This window comes from Amphiura filiformis, chromosome 7 (genome assembly GCF_039555335.1).
Source record: "Amphiura filiformis chromosome 7, Afil_fr2py, whole genome shotgun sequence".
Classification (NCBI taxonomy): Eukaryota; Metazoa; Echinodermata; class Ophiuroidea; order Amphilepidida; family Amphiuridae; genus Amphiura; species Amphiura filiformis.
In genome coordinates this window covers 14,984,079-15,005,954 of record NC_092634.1, presented here as the reverse complement: position 1 = coordinate 15,005,954, position 21,876 = coordinate 14,984,079, and the positions used below count along the sequence as shown (strand labels likewise).

Below are 21,876 nucleotides of genomic sequence, written 5' to 3'. Positions count from 1 at the left end.
CACATTTGTAGATTTGAAGATGATCTCGTAATCTGAAATTGGAGTAACACCCTATTATTTCAGCAGTAATACATGAAGCCTTTGCTTCCTTTCTGGTGAGTGGCCCATTGGTTTTTTTTTCTGTGAACAACACATATCAGTAATCCATATTTTGAAAAACGATGCTATGGGGGAAGCTGCGACAAGGAGCGGTCATTTTGAAATTTTTTCTTGAAAAATGCAATTGCACCGAAAAAAATGCAATTATGACCCACGAATACCACAATCACGCTTTCCTCCAGTGAATTTAAGCACTCCTAAACATCCAAAGAAGGGTGATTTAAATCACATGCCTACAGCACACCTAAATGTCTTGATGAGTGTGATTTGTAGCACACCTGATAATTTCAAAAGACAAGACTTAGGTCAACCCACACTAACTTTTCAATTTCAATGATATTGAAGACTTATGTACTATAAAAAAAAGTTCCAATAACTTATGACCAACTAACAACATTTGGTTATGATTTCCTGCATTGGAATACAATCTACTCTCAGCTTGTAATTTTAGACATATTCATTTGTCACCACTGCTATTATATTATAGAATTTCTTGCCATTGGAAAATTTAGATATCATATTGTTGATTTGATGTGATAATGTTCATCAATTATGTCAAATGATGATAACAATAAAAACTCAATAATCTAATGGATAGGATACTTTTGTCTTTTTTCTTCGTTTAAGTTTTATTTTAGTAATCCAATGAGGATATATCATCAGTTTGTAACTTACTAAATATAACCCGATTAAGAAATTAGCAAAGATGACTAGTGTTGTCATAAGGGCGAATGACCTTATCAAAACTTCCTTCTAAAATTTGGCCAAGTTTGAGACAAGTGTTAAAAGACTTCTGTGTCTCTTTACTTCATATCTCCTTGGTCTGTTGAGTATTTCTAATTGTATACAAAACGCTCTTAAATTGGCTGATTGAAATTTTTGAATATTTGAAACTTTTAATGGTTGATGACAGAAATCAATCTAAATAGAGTGAAACAGATTTTTTGATTCACTCTTACTCGTTTTGTAGATACAATTCACCATCAAACCAAGTGTTACTTCTAATGTACTGCCACATGGCATGTGTTACATATGTTTGAAACAAGATTTCAATCTTTTTTCAATTGGAAAGGATTTGTCCTGAACTTCAGTTGGGAAATAAAGTTTAACGATGTGCAACAAGTTAAACTCAATTTAACCTGGCTGAGAAAATATTAATCGATCCCATGTTTTGTTCTCTGGGTCAGAGGTCAATTGTTATGGCAGCGTGTTTGTTTACTTGACCGGACCAATGGGTATCGTCGCCTTTCGCGGGCTTGGGTGTGTTTCGTTGGTATTTTTCACTGTTGATTGGAAATCGGACATGACAACATCTAAATAATTTTCTTTCCCCCCCGCCACTCCCTTTGCGGGCATGTAGGGGAAGCTATGTAAGAAAGTTAATTACATGTATGTGTAGCAGTAAATTAAGTACATGTGTCAAATTTAGAAGTATAATTGTCCTTGAAAATAATTAGTTATGAAGGGAGAGCTTTAATTGCTCATCATAAATGGAAAATGTGTGCATGTGAATTAAAATTGAATTCACCTTCCAGATTAACGCTGCACAAGAAAAATATTTTATATCTTCAGAGATGCACAGTACGTGAATATGTTTTCAACATATGTTTTAAATAAGTGCTTATTAATACCAAATTTTCATTAGTATTTTATAGGAAAATCACAGATCTGCAAAGATACAGTATTTTAGTTCAAATATTCATTGATGGCAGTGGTGCATCAATATCAAAGCCTTACATGCAGGTACAGGTGTCATCAAAGTTATAATAGAGCATGTCTTCATGTATAAACGACAGAATGCTTCGTACAAGTGACAAAAGATGGGGTTTTGATTTATCTCTGATTTATTGATAATGATATATATGCACATATTATAAAATGTAACATTAATAATTAACAACTTATCCATTGTAACTTCAGGTCCCACGCCTGTTGAGTCTTGGGCTACGACGTCTGGGAGCAGTTGACCTGTATTCACCCTTGTATAGTACCTTTATTTATTGTTAATGTTCCAGCCATGATTTTGTGTGTTAATGATCAAACAGGGGTTTTGGGTCCAACGCCTGGAATTTAAGCTCTGGGTGATGGCCACCTGCGGCAAGTTTTTGATCACGTGTTGTCGTATGGAAAAATTTATTGCGGCATGGCGTTGCGATAAAGTGGATAGTCGGTGCCCACTGGCATCTCAAAATTTCCGATCTAATTTAAATTCTCTTTTTGCGACTCTGGCCATTGTGCCGCTAGGGTTTTGGGTTGGGGCAATCACTCAATTTTGAGAATATCTTTTATAACACGGCTGAGTTCATAGGTACGGGTGAGGGTCTGATCAAAGTGAAATAAATTGGTTGTCGTGTTTGATTACCAACATGCAAGCAAAATGTTGCGTCCTGGTGCTTTTTAAGTTCTCTGTCCAAGGGTAAAGAATGAAAAACAATGAAAATCAATCCTTTCGATTGACTATTGAATTGGGAAAAGATTTGTCCTAACTATCACTCCTTTTAATTGATTAAAAAGATTGAAAATTCCAATTATTTGACTGAATATTCAGTTAAAAATAATTTGTCCCTAAGGTTTCTTTGTCCCCTTAGTCAGGAAAAAAATCACAGAAATTCATGATTTTAGGCAAATATTGCCATATTTTGGGCAAAAATGACAATTTTTAGGCAAAATGTCACTTTGCCCCCCCCCCCATTGCCTCTCAGAAAGAAATTCTGGTGCTGCTACTGGGTTCCTGAGATAAATAATTTTAAGTTGTCCAAACAATAAATTACAAAAGGAACTAAAAACTTCTGTTGGCTAAATCTTAAAATCAATTTTCCATCATGAAAGTTGTAACTTATTAATTTATTAGTTGTAACTTTATCAAATTTCAAAGTCATTGTGAAATTGGACACTTGAAGCATCGGACACTTGAAGCGATAAAGATTCCTTTAAATCCAGCACAAACTCCGGTAGCATGTTCCGGGTGTACAATTATACAAGCATATTGTTCAAATTTAGAATGAACAGGAAGGACAGTGCAAGACAAGATATTATATCAAAATAGAATCTTTCAACCAGGGACCTGTTGTACAAGGTTATACAGGGTGGTTCAATATAAGGGAATTAACGAGACGGAGTACATTGAAATGGGAGAAGATACATTATGTGTGCACACATGGGTATGGAAAGCTTGGCCGGCCAAGGTACACCCCTGTGGCTCGCTATCCCTTGTTATGTACCTGGCACCCCATTGGGCCATGGTTCTTTCTTTCTTCCTCCTTTCTTTTCTTCCCCTCGCCAAAAAGCAAGTGTGGTGTTAGGGTTAACCAGTTAAGTCAGTTTTTTGTAAGTGGCAACCATTTACCATAACTAGTCTACCTTTATGGACCATCAGTGCATTAATTTGTATTCCCCCCCAGATATATACTGGTAATTCACATGAAATTAAAATCTTCCAAAATAATATTATGATTAAGCTCATTCCATATTTTCAAAAGATTGAATTAACTGTTTACATAACTCTTGTCGTATTAAGTCTATGCTTTCCTGTTTTTTACACACCCTGTACCTGGCAGCCTATGTTTAGTTGTCTCTTCAGGGCAACACCCTATACATGCCTTAAAACATTGCATGCTAGCCATAGGCTTCAACATTAAGTCCTAGTTTTGAGATATTTTCTTAAAATATCAGGAGCTATCTCAAGAACCACTGAACCAATATAGGCTTGTTTGTACACATTTTAATGCATTTTTCATGCTGATTCCAAATATGGTCATGAAAATGTACAATTCTGAAATTTTGAATTTTTAAAGAAAATTTGAAAACTTATCATCTGCACTCAACATCCGCATGAGGGTTAATTCTATACATCTTAGACAATACAGATGACACTCGTCAAATTTACCACTGGACCATCACTTTGATCTACTGTCTGAGCTGAGGGATCTAGCTCCATCCTGATCCAAAGCTCAGGCTTATTGTTACTTTAACTTACAATTTATTTTGGTAAATTAATATTTGTATGTGAAGGAAAGAACACTCTAATCCAATTGTAGATCTTCTGAATCATATGGTCAAACTTTTTTTTCCAGCTTATATCTAAAATTACAATTTTGTACAAAAATAGCAAACAAGTAAAATTTCCTCTTAACATCTCAACATGCTCAACTTAGTATATATATATATTTTTTATTTGGTTACTTTTTAAAACCCAGAAAGAATTAGATAGAAATAAGCCCTGAAGCTCTATTCCTTTGCCATTTTGGAGGGAATTATTTCTTCCCCAAGATAAAAAAACCAATATCTACGAGGAATATTGGGAGGTTTTGTATTTTGTGTGAAAGTTGGCTTGCCCTCCTAAGAAAAAAACCCTTTTCCAGTCCTGTTTTGAGATGCTGTCTACAAGATGAGTATTTATATGCATTAACCCTAACAGACAGCTGTGGTTTTTTTTGCTATCGGAAGGGAAAGAAGAAACAAAAAAGGAGAGAAGATGAAGAAAGAAGTTACTTGGTACCCTGGGACTTGAACCTCGGGCCCCTTGCATGCCACGCAGAAGATCACCGACCTGTAGCCATGGAGGTTACGCTGCCTCGGGCAACAATTCCCTGGGTATATATTAGGCTGATTGCGTCATCGCATCACATGCAATGCATGTACGAGCAGTGGTTTTAATAGTGAGCTTTAGTGAGACTTAGTTCGGTTAGGGTCAATTTGCCTCTTTTCAAGGGCCTGAACGAAGATTCAGGTGAGACACATTCCTGATATTTAGATATTTATGTCCCACAATCCCCATAGCAGGTGAAACAGTTCATTGCTACTCCTTCACCTCATAAACCTATGGCTATTAAGGACAATTGGAGCAGTAGTGATGTTAATTAATAGGAAGTAATTGCTGCTACACTTAACGAGTAAGGAAGCACCTGTATATCTGCTTTGTATCTTATGTGTCATATCAGACTCTTATTCCAGATGACCCGATTGGAGACAATTTGACCATAATGTGTTGCCTTTCTAAGACGGTATGGGGCACTTAACACAAATTACCATACATACAGGTATGCTCCCCTGGAAAGGCCCCCGTTTTTGTACATTGCTGGTCCAAAGGAAACCTGAATAATAACCAAAGAAGAGCACTAAAAGAATTTGATTTTGAAAATTTTAACTCTTAAAGACCAATATATTGGTCATTTCTCTATTTCTTGCTTTTCAAGGCAATTTTCAACCAGAAAGTCAATAAAAGCTAAAAAGACCATTGATTTTGTATGTTCACAGTTCTGAAAGATCCCTTCTTACTGGTGCACTGTCAGCTCCATACAATCATCCCCCCAATGTTGATGCCTGACGTGGGTTTCTTTGCATTTGTACAATAAACTTATTATGTCGCCAAAATTTTTTTCCAACCCCATCCCCCCAATGTCAAGAAGAAATCTACGCCACTGCTCTTTGACTACTTTGGCACGACCACTGACACCCATGGGCTTCATGAAAGAAAGAACAGAGGATTACTTGTATTATCCAATGAATGAGTAACCAGATTAACAAATAAAACAAACAAACAAAGAAACAAACTGAAATTTAATACCTAAGCTCCACGTAATTCCTTCAATTTAAAAAAGTATTTCTGTTTTTACTTAACTGATTTAGGGCATGGTCAGTGGTCAGAGACCAGTCTCTGTCCCATATCATTGCATATCAAATACAATTATGTCCCAAGATAGAATGATGACATTATGATCAACATATTATTGGTTTAGGACATGGCCAGAGACCAGTCTCTGTCCCATATCAAATATACGTCCTAAGATAGAATGATGACATTATGATCAACATATTATTGGTTTAGGACATGGCCAGAGACCATATGATCAACATATTATTGACTAAGAAATGGTCAGAGACCAGTCTCTGTCCCATATCAAATATACGTCCTAAGATAGAATGATGACATTATGATCAACATATTATTGGTTTAGGACATGGCCAGAGACCAGTTTCTGTCCCATATCAAATATACGTCCTAAGATAGAATGATGACATTATGATCAACATATTATTGGTTTAGGACATGGCCAGAGACCAGTCTCTGTCCCATATCAAATATACGTCCTAAGATAGAATGATGACATTATGATCAACATATTATTGGTTTAGGACATGGCCAGAGACCAGTCTCTGTCCCATATCAAATATACGTCCTAAGATAGAATGATGACATTATGATCAACATATTATTGGTTTAGGACATGGCCAGAGACCAGTCTCTGTCCCATATCAAATGTAATATGTCCCTAGATAGAATGATGACATTATGATCAACATATTATTGGTTTAGGACATGGCCAGAGACCAGTCTCTGTCCCATATCAAATATACGTCCTAAGATAGAATGATGACATTATGATCAACATATTATTGGTTTAGGACATGGCCAGAGACCAGTCTCTGTCCCATATCAAATATACGTCCTAAGATAGAATGATGACATTATGATCAACATATTATTGGTTTAGGACATGGCCAGAGACCAGTCTCTGTCCCATATCAAATGTAATATGTCCCTAGATAGAATGATGACATTATGATCAACATATTATTGATTTAGGACATGGCTACAGTCCAGTGTCTGTCCCATATCAAATGTAATATGTCCCAAGATAAAATGATGACATTATGATCAACAATTGATTGTGTTATTATCGGCCAAAAATATCCTCCAGATGGACACATCCTGACAATTCCTGGGGGTTGCTACTTGCTAGACTAGAAACCTGTCCTCCCAATCCAATCTAATATAGCTCAACAAAATTATAAATGAATAATACAAATATGTGACAGCTCCTTGACAACTGATAGTCAGTAGCAGTTTCAATTTGCTTTTCATTTGATTATTAAAATAGAGATATTCTTACACATGATTCAAAAGCTCAGCAGTACAAAAATATATCTCTGTTAGTTCAGCTGTTGTATGAATGATTGTATCTACATCTTCAGAGCAGCACTAAACAAAGACTGGTGTCAATAGCTGTCTTGCATGCACATAGTGCTCAGTGGCACAAAAGTGCTCAGTGGCACAAAGACGTAACTCCATTTCAGTCATATAGAGTTACTAATTGATACTATACTCAGTTCTCTTCAAGTACCCTGAAATTTGTGAGGAAAAAATCTGAAAACTTGACTTAGGAACCTAGGAGTAGACAATTAGAGAAGTGTATATGATATGCTAATTTGTCAATACGGCATAAGAAAATGTGTTTTTTATTTTAACGAAAAGTTTCAGCTCTATTTTCCCCTTTCAAAATCCAACCATTGCCACTGTTCCTTAATAATTTTCTATTTCTTGAAGAATGATTAATAAAAAAAGTTTATAATTTGAAATCCCACTTGTGTACGTCAAGTATAGCGTGACTTCAAAATCAGATACAGGTGCACAGATATATGCAGCTATTGATTGTTGACAAACAATTTAAGATGACAGGTAATTAAACCAGGGCACCACATATCTAAACTAGGGTCTACCCTTTGATTTCCTCATTAAACCAAGTTAATATTAGACACACCCAAAGCAATCCCATCATCAAAACTTCTGGACTATAGGCCCGTAGCCAGGATTTTTTGTGGGGGGGGGTGCTGATTTTGAAAAAGTGGACTTTTTTCCAAGGGGAGGCAATTTTGTGAAAAGTGGACTTTCTTCCCCACATTTGGACCTTTTTTGACCAAAAAAGCTTAAAAACCTGATTTTTTGGTTCGCTACGCTCGCCAATTATTAAATTTTGGGACTTTTGTAAATTTGGGGGGTTGCGTCATACCCCCGCACCCCCTGGCTACAGCTGTGTCTGGACATTAGTTCAAGTTTCAGTCATTTGCGTGGAACAAGCCAAAAGATCAATCATGTGAAGGTAGCATGTCCAGAAATTATCAAAACTAAAGGGCTGAGGCTAACCTAAGGGGCTGTGGGCCTGCAATGTGCACCAAAATAGACTGATTTTGAAAAAAAAATACCCATACTACTGATGTCCTGTTTGGTTTAAAGCAACAATCCCCATTTTCCTAAAAAGCTTATTTATTTACTACCATAAGTATGCGTGCCCATAAAAATTGAAGTCCTGGATCAAAACTTTACACTTCAGTCTGTCAAAATCAAAAAATCCAATGGTTTAATTTTGGTTTCAATTGATTGGGATGGTGGTACTCAGGCATTTCAAAGAGCTAGCACAAGAAAACTGATATGTGTTCACATTGTCGGACATATGCCCGGCGGAACTTGGTCGGCGCAAGTTACTATGAGTAGCAATAGGTGCTGCCAGGAGTAGTGGCAGTGTGAACGATGGTCAGCATAAGTTCCGCCAGGCGTGCGTCCAACGATTTACTCCTGACAAAAGTCAGGAGTAGCGGGCTGGGTGTAACCGCCGCCAAGTGTAAGTTGCAATGTGAATGTTCCTACGCCTGGCACCCGGTGTAAGTTTGACCTTTTGTTGGTCGGACCTAAGAAATTACATATCGCATGGTCACAGAAACACCGGAAGTGGTAGACGATGTTTACGCCGACCAGAAGTGAATGCTTGCCGGAACTGGTCGGCCTAGTGCTAGGAGTAGGCTACATGTAAGTGTAGACATGTGGTAGGAGTTGGGAAAATATTTGTGGAATTCTTATCAATGTTAGTGTAAGTTTACGATGGGTGTAACTCAAAATGTGAACACGACTATTGTGGTTAACACACAGAATCTTATAAGGCAAAGTCTTTCAGCACATTTGAGTAATGTCAATGTATGAATCAAATGTTCAAGAATATGACAAATCACATAAATCATATTTCCTTCTGTCTGGTAGTTCAACATTGAAACGTGTTCTGCATTTATGACGCGATCCAGAGAAATCAAAAGCTTGTCGCTAAAAGTGATTTTGAGACATGCCGAAATGAAGTATACAATTTCTTTTGTATTTGATTGTTTTCTGCAACATTTGAACCCATCATATCCGAGCACCTGTTAGTCTCACTTCTATCAAATCTTCATCAATTTGTAGATCATAAATGGGCAAGATGACTAAATGAAAAGAATGAAAACTGATTATGCCAGAGAAATTACTCACTTTTCTTTAATAATCTTGTAACATTTGAGCTTTAACAAAAACAAGCAATGCAACAAGTAACCGTTTCAAGTACTCTGTATTGCTTGACAAAACAGAGATCAATCTCCGAATGGTACCTGGCTTACTTGACCCAGCAGAAGTATTATTGATGTTTTATTTTAGTAAAAGTAGAGGAATTGACAATTTAAATAAGGCCATCTGAATTTGCTGAGTCAAACAACAGTCTTGTCCGACATGGAAATCACTATATACCTGGTTTAAGTAATGAAAATGCAATGGATTAACTGTTACATCTTCTTGTAATGTTCAATGTCATTGCATTATAATAATCATGAATCTGAGCATCTCCTCATTCAAATGTGTATGTTTTGCTGTTATTGTATTGTTGTATTTTTGAATGAAATAAAGATTGATTGATTGATTTGATCAAAAAAGTTTCAATGGAAAAAATTTTGGAACAATGTTAGGTAAAATATATGATCCAAATCTGAAGCATGTTACTTGCTATTACTTTTGTGTCTGACCCTATCTGCAATATTGATGATTTTTCACCTAAGGGATCTTAACCTAAAACCCGGGGCACTCCTATCTGAAATGGCAGGGATGTGCCTCGGCCATGTTAAAAGTAGGGGGCATTCAGGTCAAATGTACAATTACAAAAACATGGGGTCATTCAGTACACAACCTGAATAAAAATGGGGTCATTCGGTATGAAACTTTGAAAAAGGATGGTCATTGGGTTAACAAAAAGTAAAATGGGAGTCATTGAGTACACTTGCCAAAAAAGTATCATTAAGTACACATAAATAAGTGCCAAACTGCGTAAAAACAACTTGGCAACCTTGGAAATGTGAAAAAGCTCATTATTTCTGGAGGAGAACACAAATACCACCTAAATTTGGGAATTAAAAGGGGGTCATTGGGTATAGCAGGAAATAGAAAAAAGGGGTCATTGAGTACATGAATTTTTTCCAAGGGGGTCATTGGGTAATAGGTAGGACCATAACACAAAAAAGGGGGTCATTGGGTACAAGCCGGTTTGAAAAAGGGGTCTATCCGAGGCACATGATGCATGTCTGTCATGTAAGTGTCCCCCCAGACTAAAAACACCTTAATTTTCTACAAGATCAGAAAATCAGGCATTGAGTTTTGCAATGTGACAGGTGTGCTGTAAATCGCACGCCTGGATAACCCGAGGTGTGCTTTTAGGTGTGCTGCAAATCGCACACCTAAATAAACCAAGGTGTGCTTTTTTCAAAACTGGTGTATGACTATGATTTCATTTTCAGCTAAAACTTAGCAATTGTGACAACATACATCTACTTTTTTTAAATGGCCATGGTAAAAGCTCTGGGGTAATGAATGGTGTATACTGCATAGATGTCCCTGGACTTTGGACTTATTGCTAGTGTCATTTGTAATTTTTTTTTTTAATTAGTTTTTTTTTTTTTGGATTTAGAATGTCCCTAGAATGTCCCTGGAACTTTAGAATGTCCCTGGAATTTTTTTTTAATTTAAAAAAAAAAATTACAAAAAGATTTTAAAAAATTATAAATTCTTGTTTAAAATAGGCAAATTTGTAAATTATGTTCACATAATAATCTATGAATGATTTTAAAATGCATTTGTTTTGTATGGTTCTTTACTTCATAAATAGGTTGTAATATGAACATCAATTATAAATTTGCCTATTTTGAACATGAATTTATAATTTTTTAAATCTTTTGTAATTTTTTTTCAAGTTTAAAAAAAAAATTAAAAATATTTCCAGGACATTTTTAAGTTCCAGGGACATTCTAAATAAAAATAAAAAACTGTAAAAAAAATTTTTTTTTTTAAATTTTTTTTTTAGGTGTGCGAAAATCGCACCTCGGGTATTTTCAGGCGTGCGGCGCGTGTGCGAATCGCTTTTCGCATTAAAACTCAATCCCTGGAAAATGACACTGCGGAGACTCCTGCACCAGGGTCTAGCACCTTACCTACGAGCTAACTGAACTGCTTGAAACAAACAAATCATCTATAGCCGGTTTGCATTTACAATTAATTCTGGAGCAACTTTTGGTTTAACATTGATTTACTTCTTGTTTCATAGGTTTGTCAAGGTAAAAAGTGCACTCTAAAGGAAAAAATACAAATGTATTACTAATTCCCTAAACTAACATGGAAAGATGTGCATCCTGCGGACAAGATTATATCTCAGAGTTCATGTTACATATCACACAACACAAAGCCATGTTAGTGTCAATGTGACAGGACAATGTAAGAAGATGATAAATTAAATCTCTGTGAACTATATCAAATCCTTATCTGATGGATATGATTACTCATGGAGTATATATGACAACTTGTCAGAAGAAATAGGGGGCAAGGTACTGTAGGGAAATATGCCTACAAACACTCACTATGTGCATTAAATGAAATCTAGATTTTCTTCTCCTTATGTTGGACATGACTTGCTTGAAGACTTGTCTTGATTGGGTATCAGTGTCTACTCGACTTGTGTTGTGAACCAAAACATAGGTTTTTATAAGTTTTCTAATGTTGAAGACATGCCTATTTGCAAGACATAATTGCCAAAAACTTGCCAAGCCAAAATTTGATGCTTTGTGCACACTTTCTGCTTCTCAATGCCTCCACCTTGCTCACTTCGTACATGGCCACTGCCTCCATCTGCACAATAGACAGCGTCGCAGTCAGTGTAGTAAAGCTACACTCTTAGAATTATTGTGTTGGGACACATGGTCAATTTTGCTCCTTGATTCCATCCCCAGTCACGTACATTTTGATGGACGTTTTTCAAGTAATGTTCTACGTGTAGCTTCAACCCTCCTGTAAGCTATATCCCTCCCCTTCCCCCACCAATCAATGTTGCAGAGTCCAACACGGAGCCTGATGGTAAGACCCTGATCAACATTGTTACGGGGGAAGGGGGATCGGTTTTAGTTCATGGTCGATCCTAAACTGTCCCAAGACTAAATTCTATGATTGTAGCTCCAGATCTAAGTTAAATGTTACTTGGACACCGATTTCACAATCTTTTTAAAGATGTTAAAACATCCAAGTCTCTAAATTAATCTCGCCAACTCTTTCTTGAACTACCAATATAACATAATTGTATTAATACTATAACCACAATTCACGCAAACAGGTGTAAGATATTTTCTTTAAGATGGTAGCAATTAAGTGAGAATGTAAGGAGGAAATTTGAAGCAGGTAAAGAGGAAGGTGTTGTTATCAAATCTTTAAAGAATTAAATTACAGGTTATCTGTGTATTGTTACCTGTTGATTTTTCTCTGGGGCATACGACCGTTGCCCCTGGCTTGAAATACCGGGACAAAATTGACCAAAAGTTGTAATCAGCATTTCTTTTGGCCCAGTTTAAGGCCACAATTGTCCTCAGTTTGGTCCACATTAGCATTAAAATTGCACATTTTAGTAGCAGGTTAGCGGGACGATTTGAACAATTTACCCCCCCGCTTGGTGGCCCCAGTACATCCCTTATCCTTTTACAATTCAGCATCGAAGTGGTTACATAATTCTCTTGGTTACTGGATCGCACTATCATTACACAAGCGAGTGATCCTGTTGACATAGAAATATTACGTAACTTCGCTGGCAAATTGCAGATATTCCTACCTTCCAAATCAAACTTGTAAGTTTTATCCAACTTGAATACAGTGATGTACATTTGCTGGTCTGTAAGTGTAATTTGCATGATTCAAACCATTGAGATATATGCGGTCAATGGGTCAGTAATCATGGTAATGGTCAACAGAGGTAATCATAAGTTGTACTGAAGTTTTATTGGAGAAGTAAAAATCACCAAATTTGCAAGACATTTTAGCAGAATTTCATTTTTTGAAATATATTTGAAATAAAAGAAGGGAAACCTATACATGTATATCAAAGATAGCCTTGCTCACAACGGGTGTACTAAATGATTGGAGAGCCTTGTAATTGCAAAAGGAATTGTAAAGTGCCATGATCTTATATTTTTAGATCAGAAGAATTGTCAGCATAATACTTTTGTTTGTATGTCACCCCAAACAAACTGTGGTACCCCTTCCCTTTACTTAATGAGGAGCTTCTTGAGCAAAGTTATGACAATCTAACCTGTATATTGACTAACTTTGACGTGTTCATCAAAATTCTAATCAGGCGTATCGTTTGATATCCCGGTGATTAGAAGAGCTGCAATTGGCTATTCCAGTTGAAATCCATACACCCCTATGGAAGACATGACCTTAATCTTCAACATTAGGAGTGTGAATTTTAAATGGGGTTACCTGAATGGGTGACCCCATTTGAAATCTGCACCCCCTGTGTGACAGATTAAGGTCATGTCTTCCATTGGGGGTACAGTGGATTTCAACTGGAATAGCTTTATGTGGTCAACACAGAGATTGTCCCAAGAGATGCAGCGATTTCCCACAAAACATTTTGCACGCAAGTTTGCTACATAAACATAGACTGTCAAATTCTTTGCCAACTATCATATATTAGATTTCAGGAAAATTGCTAAACCAATTCTTGGCATATTTGGATAGGGACCCCGGATTGGGACATTCAAAAGACATTTAAAACTGGGCTGAAATTAGTCAAATAGACCTTAGCCTGTATCCTGGGGGTGGGGTGCAAAGCCCAAAGCTACCAAAAGGTCTACATCTTTGTGAATGTACATTCAAATGTGCCCCAAAAGGTCAAACTTTTGGCAGAAAAATTCATACAAGGGCCATACTCTCGAGCGAATTGAGATAAGACTCCAAAAATCCCTTTAGAGGGGGTTTAGGTGCAATGTTTAAAAGTTAAGCTAGTTTTGTCCCATAAAGATCCATATTTTGAAAGTCTGCGCTTCTCCCACCCCCAGCCCACAAAAAAAACCAAAAAAAAACAACGGGTAAAGCCCTGGATAGATCGGATTGTTAAATGTTACATCTTAATCAAGAGAGTTGAAAAACCTTGAATGGCACTTTAAACTTGGTCTTTGGTGTGAGTCACTAATTAGTTCAATGATGGACATCTGTGAATGGATGGCTTACTTAGTGTGGTAACAGACAAGTTTGAGTTAAAACAGAATTAATGGTCAGCCCAACCTGGCAAAATCTCCATTTTTGTATCAAAGTATCCCTGACTCTTCCCTTCTGTTTTTGGCTTCAAATTGTTTCCTATGATGTGCTCTTCTTTCCTTCCCTGCCATATCCTGCACATTCATGTGTGGGTAGAGGGTAGGTAGACACAGAGGAAGTGTGTGCAACCACGGGTTAAGGAATCATAATGCAAAATGGCTTAATTACTTGAATTTGAGATCACATATTAAACTATGTATTTGAAAATGCCCAAATGATCTCAAACTGTACATTACTCAGAAACAAAGTCTGATGGAAATGTTACCAAATGTATTAAGCAGTCTGTGGGTAGACATGGCCAAAATGGGACATGGACTATAAAGTGAGATTGGACTAACCAAAGATGGGGTCTGGGCCAAGTGGGATTGGACAAAGTGACATTTCCCCTAGTTGAAAATGGCTCTTAGATCCCGGTTTTCGGTAAATCCCGAAAGCTTTTGCGATTGGGTCCCTGATGATGTGTCATAGACACTGTTCACATTAGAAAATTTTCTTCTTTCGACGAACCTCGAACGAAGATTAAAATCGTTTTTTTCTTATGTGTACGCACTTTTCGTCCTTCTACGAAGATTAAAATTGCTTTGTTCACCAAAGCTAAAAAGGTTGTTTCGACGAAGGAATACTTCGTTCGACGAAGCTAATTTTGTAATGTGTACGGTCGCTTCGTTCGACGAAGGAAAGTGATCATGTGACAAGTGACCTTCGCCGGCTTTAATAATAGCCGGGGTTTATAGTTTTGTTCGAGCTTCGTTAATTTGCATGAAATGTGTGCGCAATGTGTTCGTTCGATCTTCATTCAGCGTAATGTGTACGCATGCTTAATTAGTTAATCAAGATTAACTTATCTTCGTCGAATGGAGAAATTTTCTAATGTGAACAGGGTCATAGATGTGCACAACTTCCTTGTGCAAATTGCCCAGTAAAGATGTGCTCACTAATGATGCGCCATCAGGGGTTCAGTGCCAAAGGCGTATAGGATTTACCGAAATGGTGAATTAAAAATAACAATTAAAACGTTAGCGGTGACCGATAAAAAACATACTCTGTCTGTGGTGATACCTAATGAAGTTTGGGGTATCTGTTCCCCCCTTTAATTTGGCACTTTCTTTCTCCCTCCTATCCCTGCAAGAAAAATGAGATTACACTTACAAGTACTTGTGGATGTTTCTGGTAATGGCGGTGGGACCTGCCCAGGCTGTGATGAGAACTGTTCTATATAATCTGATATGCGTTGTCTGTAGTCTTTTGCTTTGTCTTCTAAGTCACTGGTAAGTTTGATCTGGCATAAGTCATCAAGGAAGTTCTGGAAATCTGGAAGCAGATCATTGAGCGCTGGAAGAAAAGAAACACAAAAATTGACAGATCATTAGTCATGCATTTTAACATTGTTTGTAATAGAGTAGATGGAATCATGGATGTCCTCAGTAAAATACTGGGTGTCAATAGTATCAAGCTATTTTTCAATGGTACATTTTTGTTTAGGTGCTAACAAACACATACACACACCTGTATACCCCTCTAAACCCCCCCCCCCCCACATACACCCACATATCTGTAAAGACTGGGAAAGGAGTACAAGGAATAAGATTTTTTATTTGAGGACCTGTAACTTGGACCTGTCAGAACAAGGACTTTGTACACCTGGAACTCTTCGCATATCTCTCCACACATATATCCCCACATACTTGTAAAGACTAGCAAAGGAGTACCTAGGAATAAGATTTTTTATTTGAGGACTTGAAACTCTTCGCAAAACCACAAGACTTCTTGAAGTTGTACAATCCAACAAAGACTTTACCCTATACTGGCAAACAAGGCATTGGAGCCCCCCCCCCTCTTGAGAAGTCTTGTCCCCCTGTAGGATGCTGCCCACCCTGATATCATGGAAGTACAACACATATTTTAGATATTTAGGCCTTTGTACTTTTTTGCCCATTTTTGAACATTTTGTCCAATTTTACCCCCCTCCCCCTAAAAGTTGCCTTGCCCCTCCTCTCTGAAAAAGTCTTGGCTACGCCACTGAGGACTGCAGCTCATTGGCTCTATCCATGGATGTTACTTTCTTCTTTTTGCACAGATATGTAGGTCAACTATGTTATTGACATCATCATGACACTCATATGATTTATTTGCTACAAAACATCCGCTCTTGCCTCCTGATATTCTAGCAAGCAATTCAATACTCATTTTCTAGTCCATTTAGCATAGTACATTTCAAGTCACAATTATTTTGTTTACAACAATCCCTAGTACAAGTTTATTTCCAAGTTCCTGCCTCTTACACACCATGCTAAATTTGTTCCTATATTTCTCATTTACACTCACAAATAGTATTACACTTTCCTGTTTTTTGTTATGACAGGTGCACTGTAGAATCCCTGATATGTCCATTTTTAGAACATCTTTGATTCAACCAGATAATACTCAAATTTGTGATTCAACCAATACAATGAGGCCTTCAAAACCATGGTTGTCTTCAGCGGAATTTGTTTGGAGCCAAACTATAATCAGAGACTGAATTAAAAATACTAGTTTGCTTCTGATGTCACCTGTCAGGATTTGTCTCTGATTATAGAACTGGCCACACTGGCTCAGTTGTGGGCCACAATGTCCCTTGAACATGTTGAATGCTGTAAAGCAGCCAGTGAGCATCAGATTTTAATCTTACACATCTTAAATCATGTATCACACATCAGAGCTAGGGAAAATACAAAATGCTCAAATATGATGTCCTACCCTTAATAAAGTAAATAATTTGACCAAAGTCAAATGTCAAAAATGCATTTTCATTCCCAAGCATGATTGGCTTTACTTGAAAAAAAACTTGAAGTAGTGCAAAAAAGCTGAAAAATACCATGAGACTGGCAAAAAACTACGGAAAATTGGGATGAAAATAAACAAAAAGGCACAAATTTGAGCAGTCAAAAAAGCTGAATTCAAAACCCTCATGCCTGCATTCCTCATTGTTCTAGTTTCCAAAATCTGTTGAATTTGTCTGACGGCGAACCCATTTAAAAACTTACTAAATACCTGTTAAGTCTGTAAGTTTTAAATATAAATTTGATAACCCAAGCAAAGTTCATAAAACAAATTGCCTCAGACTTTTCACTTTTAAGGAAAAGGATAAAACAGGCATTTGAGTAAGAAAAACAGGATTGTGACATACTGATATAGCCTTAGGTACATCTTTCCAAGATCTGTGGGTACACATATTCATGGTAATATATTTTTACATAAAATGCCAAGTATTTCCACCCCCAAAACTATTACTCAGGAATCCTTAATATCCTCTACATTTGACCACAATTAGGTACCACTCCCCATTTTATTTGCACATTTCCTCCACTACAATATCTTCAGGAAAATATTCCTGTTTTGAGTGCCATAGTCCCTCATATCCGTCTTCCTCCAAATCATCTACCCTAAGGAATCTTTCCCCTTTGCAAAACAAGTTTTCAGGTTGTCTTATAGAATCACATTGGATTCGATTTGTGAGTTCGCTGTAATTTGAAAGGAAAGTGCAACTTCAGGACATCTATTAAGTCAATTTCCTCCTATAAACCACATGCACTTAGATATTTGCAAAGACTTTACAGGCCTGCATCTGTAAGTTCAAAAGATTGAAACTTATTAAAAGATTGATCACAGCTGATAATATTTTCCAGGACTATCTCAAGAACCACTATGTTTATGCTTGTTGGAATGGGGTTTTTTTAGTATAGATTTCATATTTGGTCATTTAGAACTTAAACATCACAACTTTTTGGAAATTGATAAAATGGGTGGGCATGATTAGGTAGGAATTACTAAATCTTGTTACAATTAGGACTTCCATGACATGTCATGTAGAGCAAGTTATGCTATACACCATCTAATGTCCGTTAACATGAATGGAATATTAACTGTTCAATTCTAATTTCCTTAACAAAGTTCAGGAATGTGATCCATTTTTCTAAAACATCAGATTGATTACAATGCTAATTTTTCAATGAATTCATTTTTATTATAATCATGCAGTTCAATATTTAATAAAATATTTGCATGGTACTAACTTTATTCAAGATCATGATGAAACTGTTTTAAGTGTCGGCTTAGGATTAGACGTAGGTTTTAGGGTTAGTTATATGATTAAATAAGCTGGATCAGGTTAGGATTAAAAGAGTTGGTTTAGTGTTAGGGATATTAAGAGAGCGCCATCTTTAGTTGCTCTGAAGATATCACTCGCTAGAGTTCCCAAAGCCAAGCGCTCTGAAAAGGAGACTACCATCTTTAGTTGCTCTGAAGTGCAAAGCCCAGTGCTGTGAAAAGGAGAGTACCGTTCTTGCTCTGAAGATAGCACTTGCTAGAGTTCTCAAAGCTCAGCGCTCTGAAAAGGACTTCTCTAGGAAAAGATTAAATCCTACTCATGCTATGGATAGTGTGGGGTGGCAAGCACTATTTTAAAATTGCTCTAAAAGTATCTATGAACTTTTTCATGTGAAGAATTGTATGTAAGATATGAAAACTTGTTATACTTTGATCAGCTCGTAATCGGCGGGCCTTACAGTATCGCTGGATTAATATTTGTATATTTTATTTTGAGAATTGTCTTGTTACATCTTGCCAGCATCATCTCAAAGTATTCATTCAAGTCCAATTGTTGTCTATTTTCTTTAACAAGCACAACTTTTCGGCGAAATGATAAAAGCCTAACAATTTCCGCCGCCGATTAGGAGCTGATCAAAGTGTAGTATAATAAATCAAAATCAAAACAGAGGAAGTTTACCTGTAAAACTTTCAGTAGAATTTAAAATCAAGCAATGCTTTTATAAATAAAGAAGCAAATGTAGGTCCAGAGAAGTGAAGGTAGAGGTGTGTTGCACATGTCTGCAGCAACATATGAGGGGTAACATTTTATTGGTGGGGGGGGGGGCTTTTTATTAAATACAGGACTCTCATTTAGATCCCCAAACAAAATGTTATGCTTAATGTCAAGTTTTGCCAACCGGGTGCCAACCCTTGTTCAGTAAAGCTCTTTCAATTCCAGAAACGGAAATAATTAGCCCACCTTACCAACAGTCACTGCTAGTGAGGAACAGAAGATCATTTTCCTTGACATTTAGAGTGAAAGAAACTTTTAACAACCTCATGACTCATGCTACACTATCGGGTTATTCCAGTTGGAATCCATACACCCCCTATAGAAGACACTAGTACCATCATCTTCCACACAGGGAGTGTGAATTTCTAATGGAGTCACTCATTCAAATAGCCCAATTTGAAATTCACCTGTGTGGAATATTAAGGTCATGTCTTCCATAGGGGTGTATGGATTTCAACTGGAATAGACTGTTTTGAAGGGTAACATAGTAAGAAACAAGGTACATTTATAACCAGATTCCCATTATGAAATAGGTTTAAAAGGACCAAATTGAGAATCAAATTGCTAGCATCCACAAACAGAGCGTGCTGTTTTGGCAACCTATGCCTAGTCTGACGAGTAGGACCTTTTTTTCTAAGTTACCAGACTATACTCATTTCACTCTATGATCACTATCTCACATGGCGCAAGAAAGAAAGGCGAATCACAAAAGTCCAGTGACCACGCCGCGGTTAGTGGATTTTTGTGGTTTAATAATCTTTCTTGAGCGATCAGACACTAGGATCCACAACATGCTCATCTATCAAGGTACAGTTCTTTAACCCCAATGCATTTGCACATTCATTGAATGAACTTCAACAATTGGGGTACAAAAACTCATACTCTGCAACTTGAGGTCAAATTTTGCACTATGATTGTTTAATTGAGGTTATTGAACTGTGACATTGGGATGAGGCCATTGTGGTCCATAGTGAGAGTTAGAGTATATAACTAAGAAAAAAACAGGTCCTACTCGTCGGACTACCTATGCCTCTAATATGGCTCACTGAACATTAAACATTAAATGGGTCTAATTTAAGACATCCACAGTGATTTTTTTCTCATGATAAATTATGCTAAGTTATTATTATAAAGGGTGTTTGAAATTGGAGACTTTCGTTGGTTCTAAAATAAGACGGAACCTTTTGGTTATCTGATCAATTTGTAGTTAATAGAGTTGAAGACTTCTGTATTCAGCAATACGTGCAGAGGAACGTGTATGGGGTGAGTAGACAGGCGGTAAGGCTTGTAGGAGTGTACCTTGAGCATGCTAGCACTATAAGCTATGTATAATATCCAAAGAGAGTACCGACTCAAAATTGCTACGTGCGTAACGCTATAGTACATCCGCCATATTGGTTTGTTGCTCATAGAGGGCAAATAGTGTACCTACCAGCAGGCCTTCACTTTTTAGAAATTTTACAATTTTTAAGCTTTTATGCAAGTTTTGCAGCTTCATGTAACTTTGGGTGCCCCATTGTTTGTCACCTTGCTACAATAGGAAAATTGCCAAGACACGGCTTGTGCCCCCCAATCAGACCCAGTGCCCCCATCGTTGGTGCCCCCCCCCCCCAATGTGATGACCCACACTACGCCACTGTTGGGCATAACAAAGGTTTGCACATTCAGCACTTATTGCATGTTATCTGCACAACACACTACTCACATAACACAAACAAGCACACACTTTAAAGCGATATAAGCCAGAGGTTCACTATTTTGCCCTCCATTGGGGGACACACAAACATGGCGGAGTTGGTACTCTTTGGTTCTAATCTCTTTGACATTATCACAGACACTGGTGCTACAATATCTGTGATAATTAATATGATTCTTAGTCATCCAGGAGTTGTAAACAGAATTTTAAAATCTAATACTGGACCTTATTTTTTTTATATCTTTGCTATGTAGCATCTGGAACCACCAGACTTCATCAGGCAACTGACCCTCTGGACTGGCCACAAGATTGACAGAGAGGAACAGTGGCATAGGAGAGGTATAAAAGAAACCATCTGGGAGCATATTGAGTAACCATCACTAAACAAGAGAGGGGGACTCCACTTTAACTTATCTCATGCATGGGACTGGGCCATCAAGACGATACCTGGCCATCTATCAGGTGACCAGTCCAGTAGGTTAGTTGCCTGAAGAAGTCTGGTGGTTCCAAACGCAGCCTAGCAAAGTTGCAAAAAGTAAGTTCTGATATAAGAACTATTTCCAAAATTCTGTGATAATTATATCCTGCTTGATTTACCTAACATAGATGCCTTGAAGTTACACTAGTCTGTCTAATCACACAGACCAGGTTCAAAAAGAAATGTATTGAATTTAATTGAGTATGATAAATGTTTATGTTTCTAGTCCAGATTAACATGAGTGGGAAGCAAAATGATAAGACATTTCTTGAACTGTTTTATCACAAAAATGCATCCATTGCACTGATCATCTTCAAAGAGCAAATAATAATTGGTTTGGGAAGTAATAAATGGTACCCAGTGCCCTAGGTGTAACTCATTTTGAGGTCTATATCAACTGCTTGCTTGGAGCACAGAAAAGTTAACTGCTTTTCAAATCAGTCACTTGTACACTGGACTACATGTATGAGCATGGTAATGTATTAAAGTCAAGGGTGTCGGCCGGAGTGTCGGCAGGGTGTCAGGTATTTCTGAAATGTATG

The 21,876-nt window shown here is 37.2% G+C and overlaps 1 protein-coding gene across 12 annotated transcripts in view; it reads right to left on the bottom strand.

The window, feature by feature from the left end:
• Nucleotides 1-21,876, bottom strand: part of LOC140156783 (uncharacterized) — a 267,392-nt gene that overhangs the window by 154,794 nt on the left and 90,722 nt on the right. For all 12 annotated transcript variants that reach the window (XM_072179762.1, XM_072179760.1, XM_072179761.1 and 9 more), the window contains exon 2: nt 15,449-15,631. In XM_072179762.1, the coding sequence (XP_072035863.1) occupies nt 15,449-15,631 (183 nt within the window). The remainder of the gene's footprint in view (nt 1-15,448; nt 15,632-21,876) is intronic.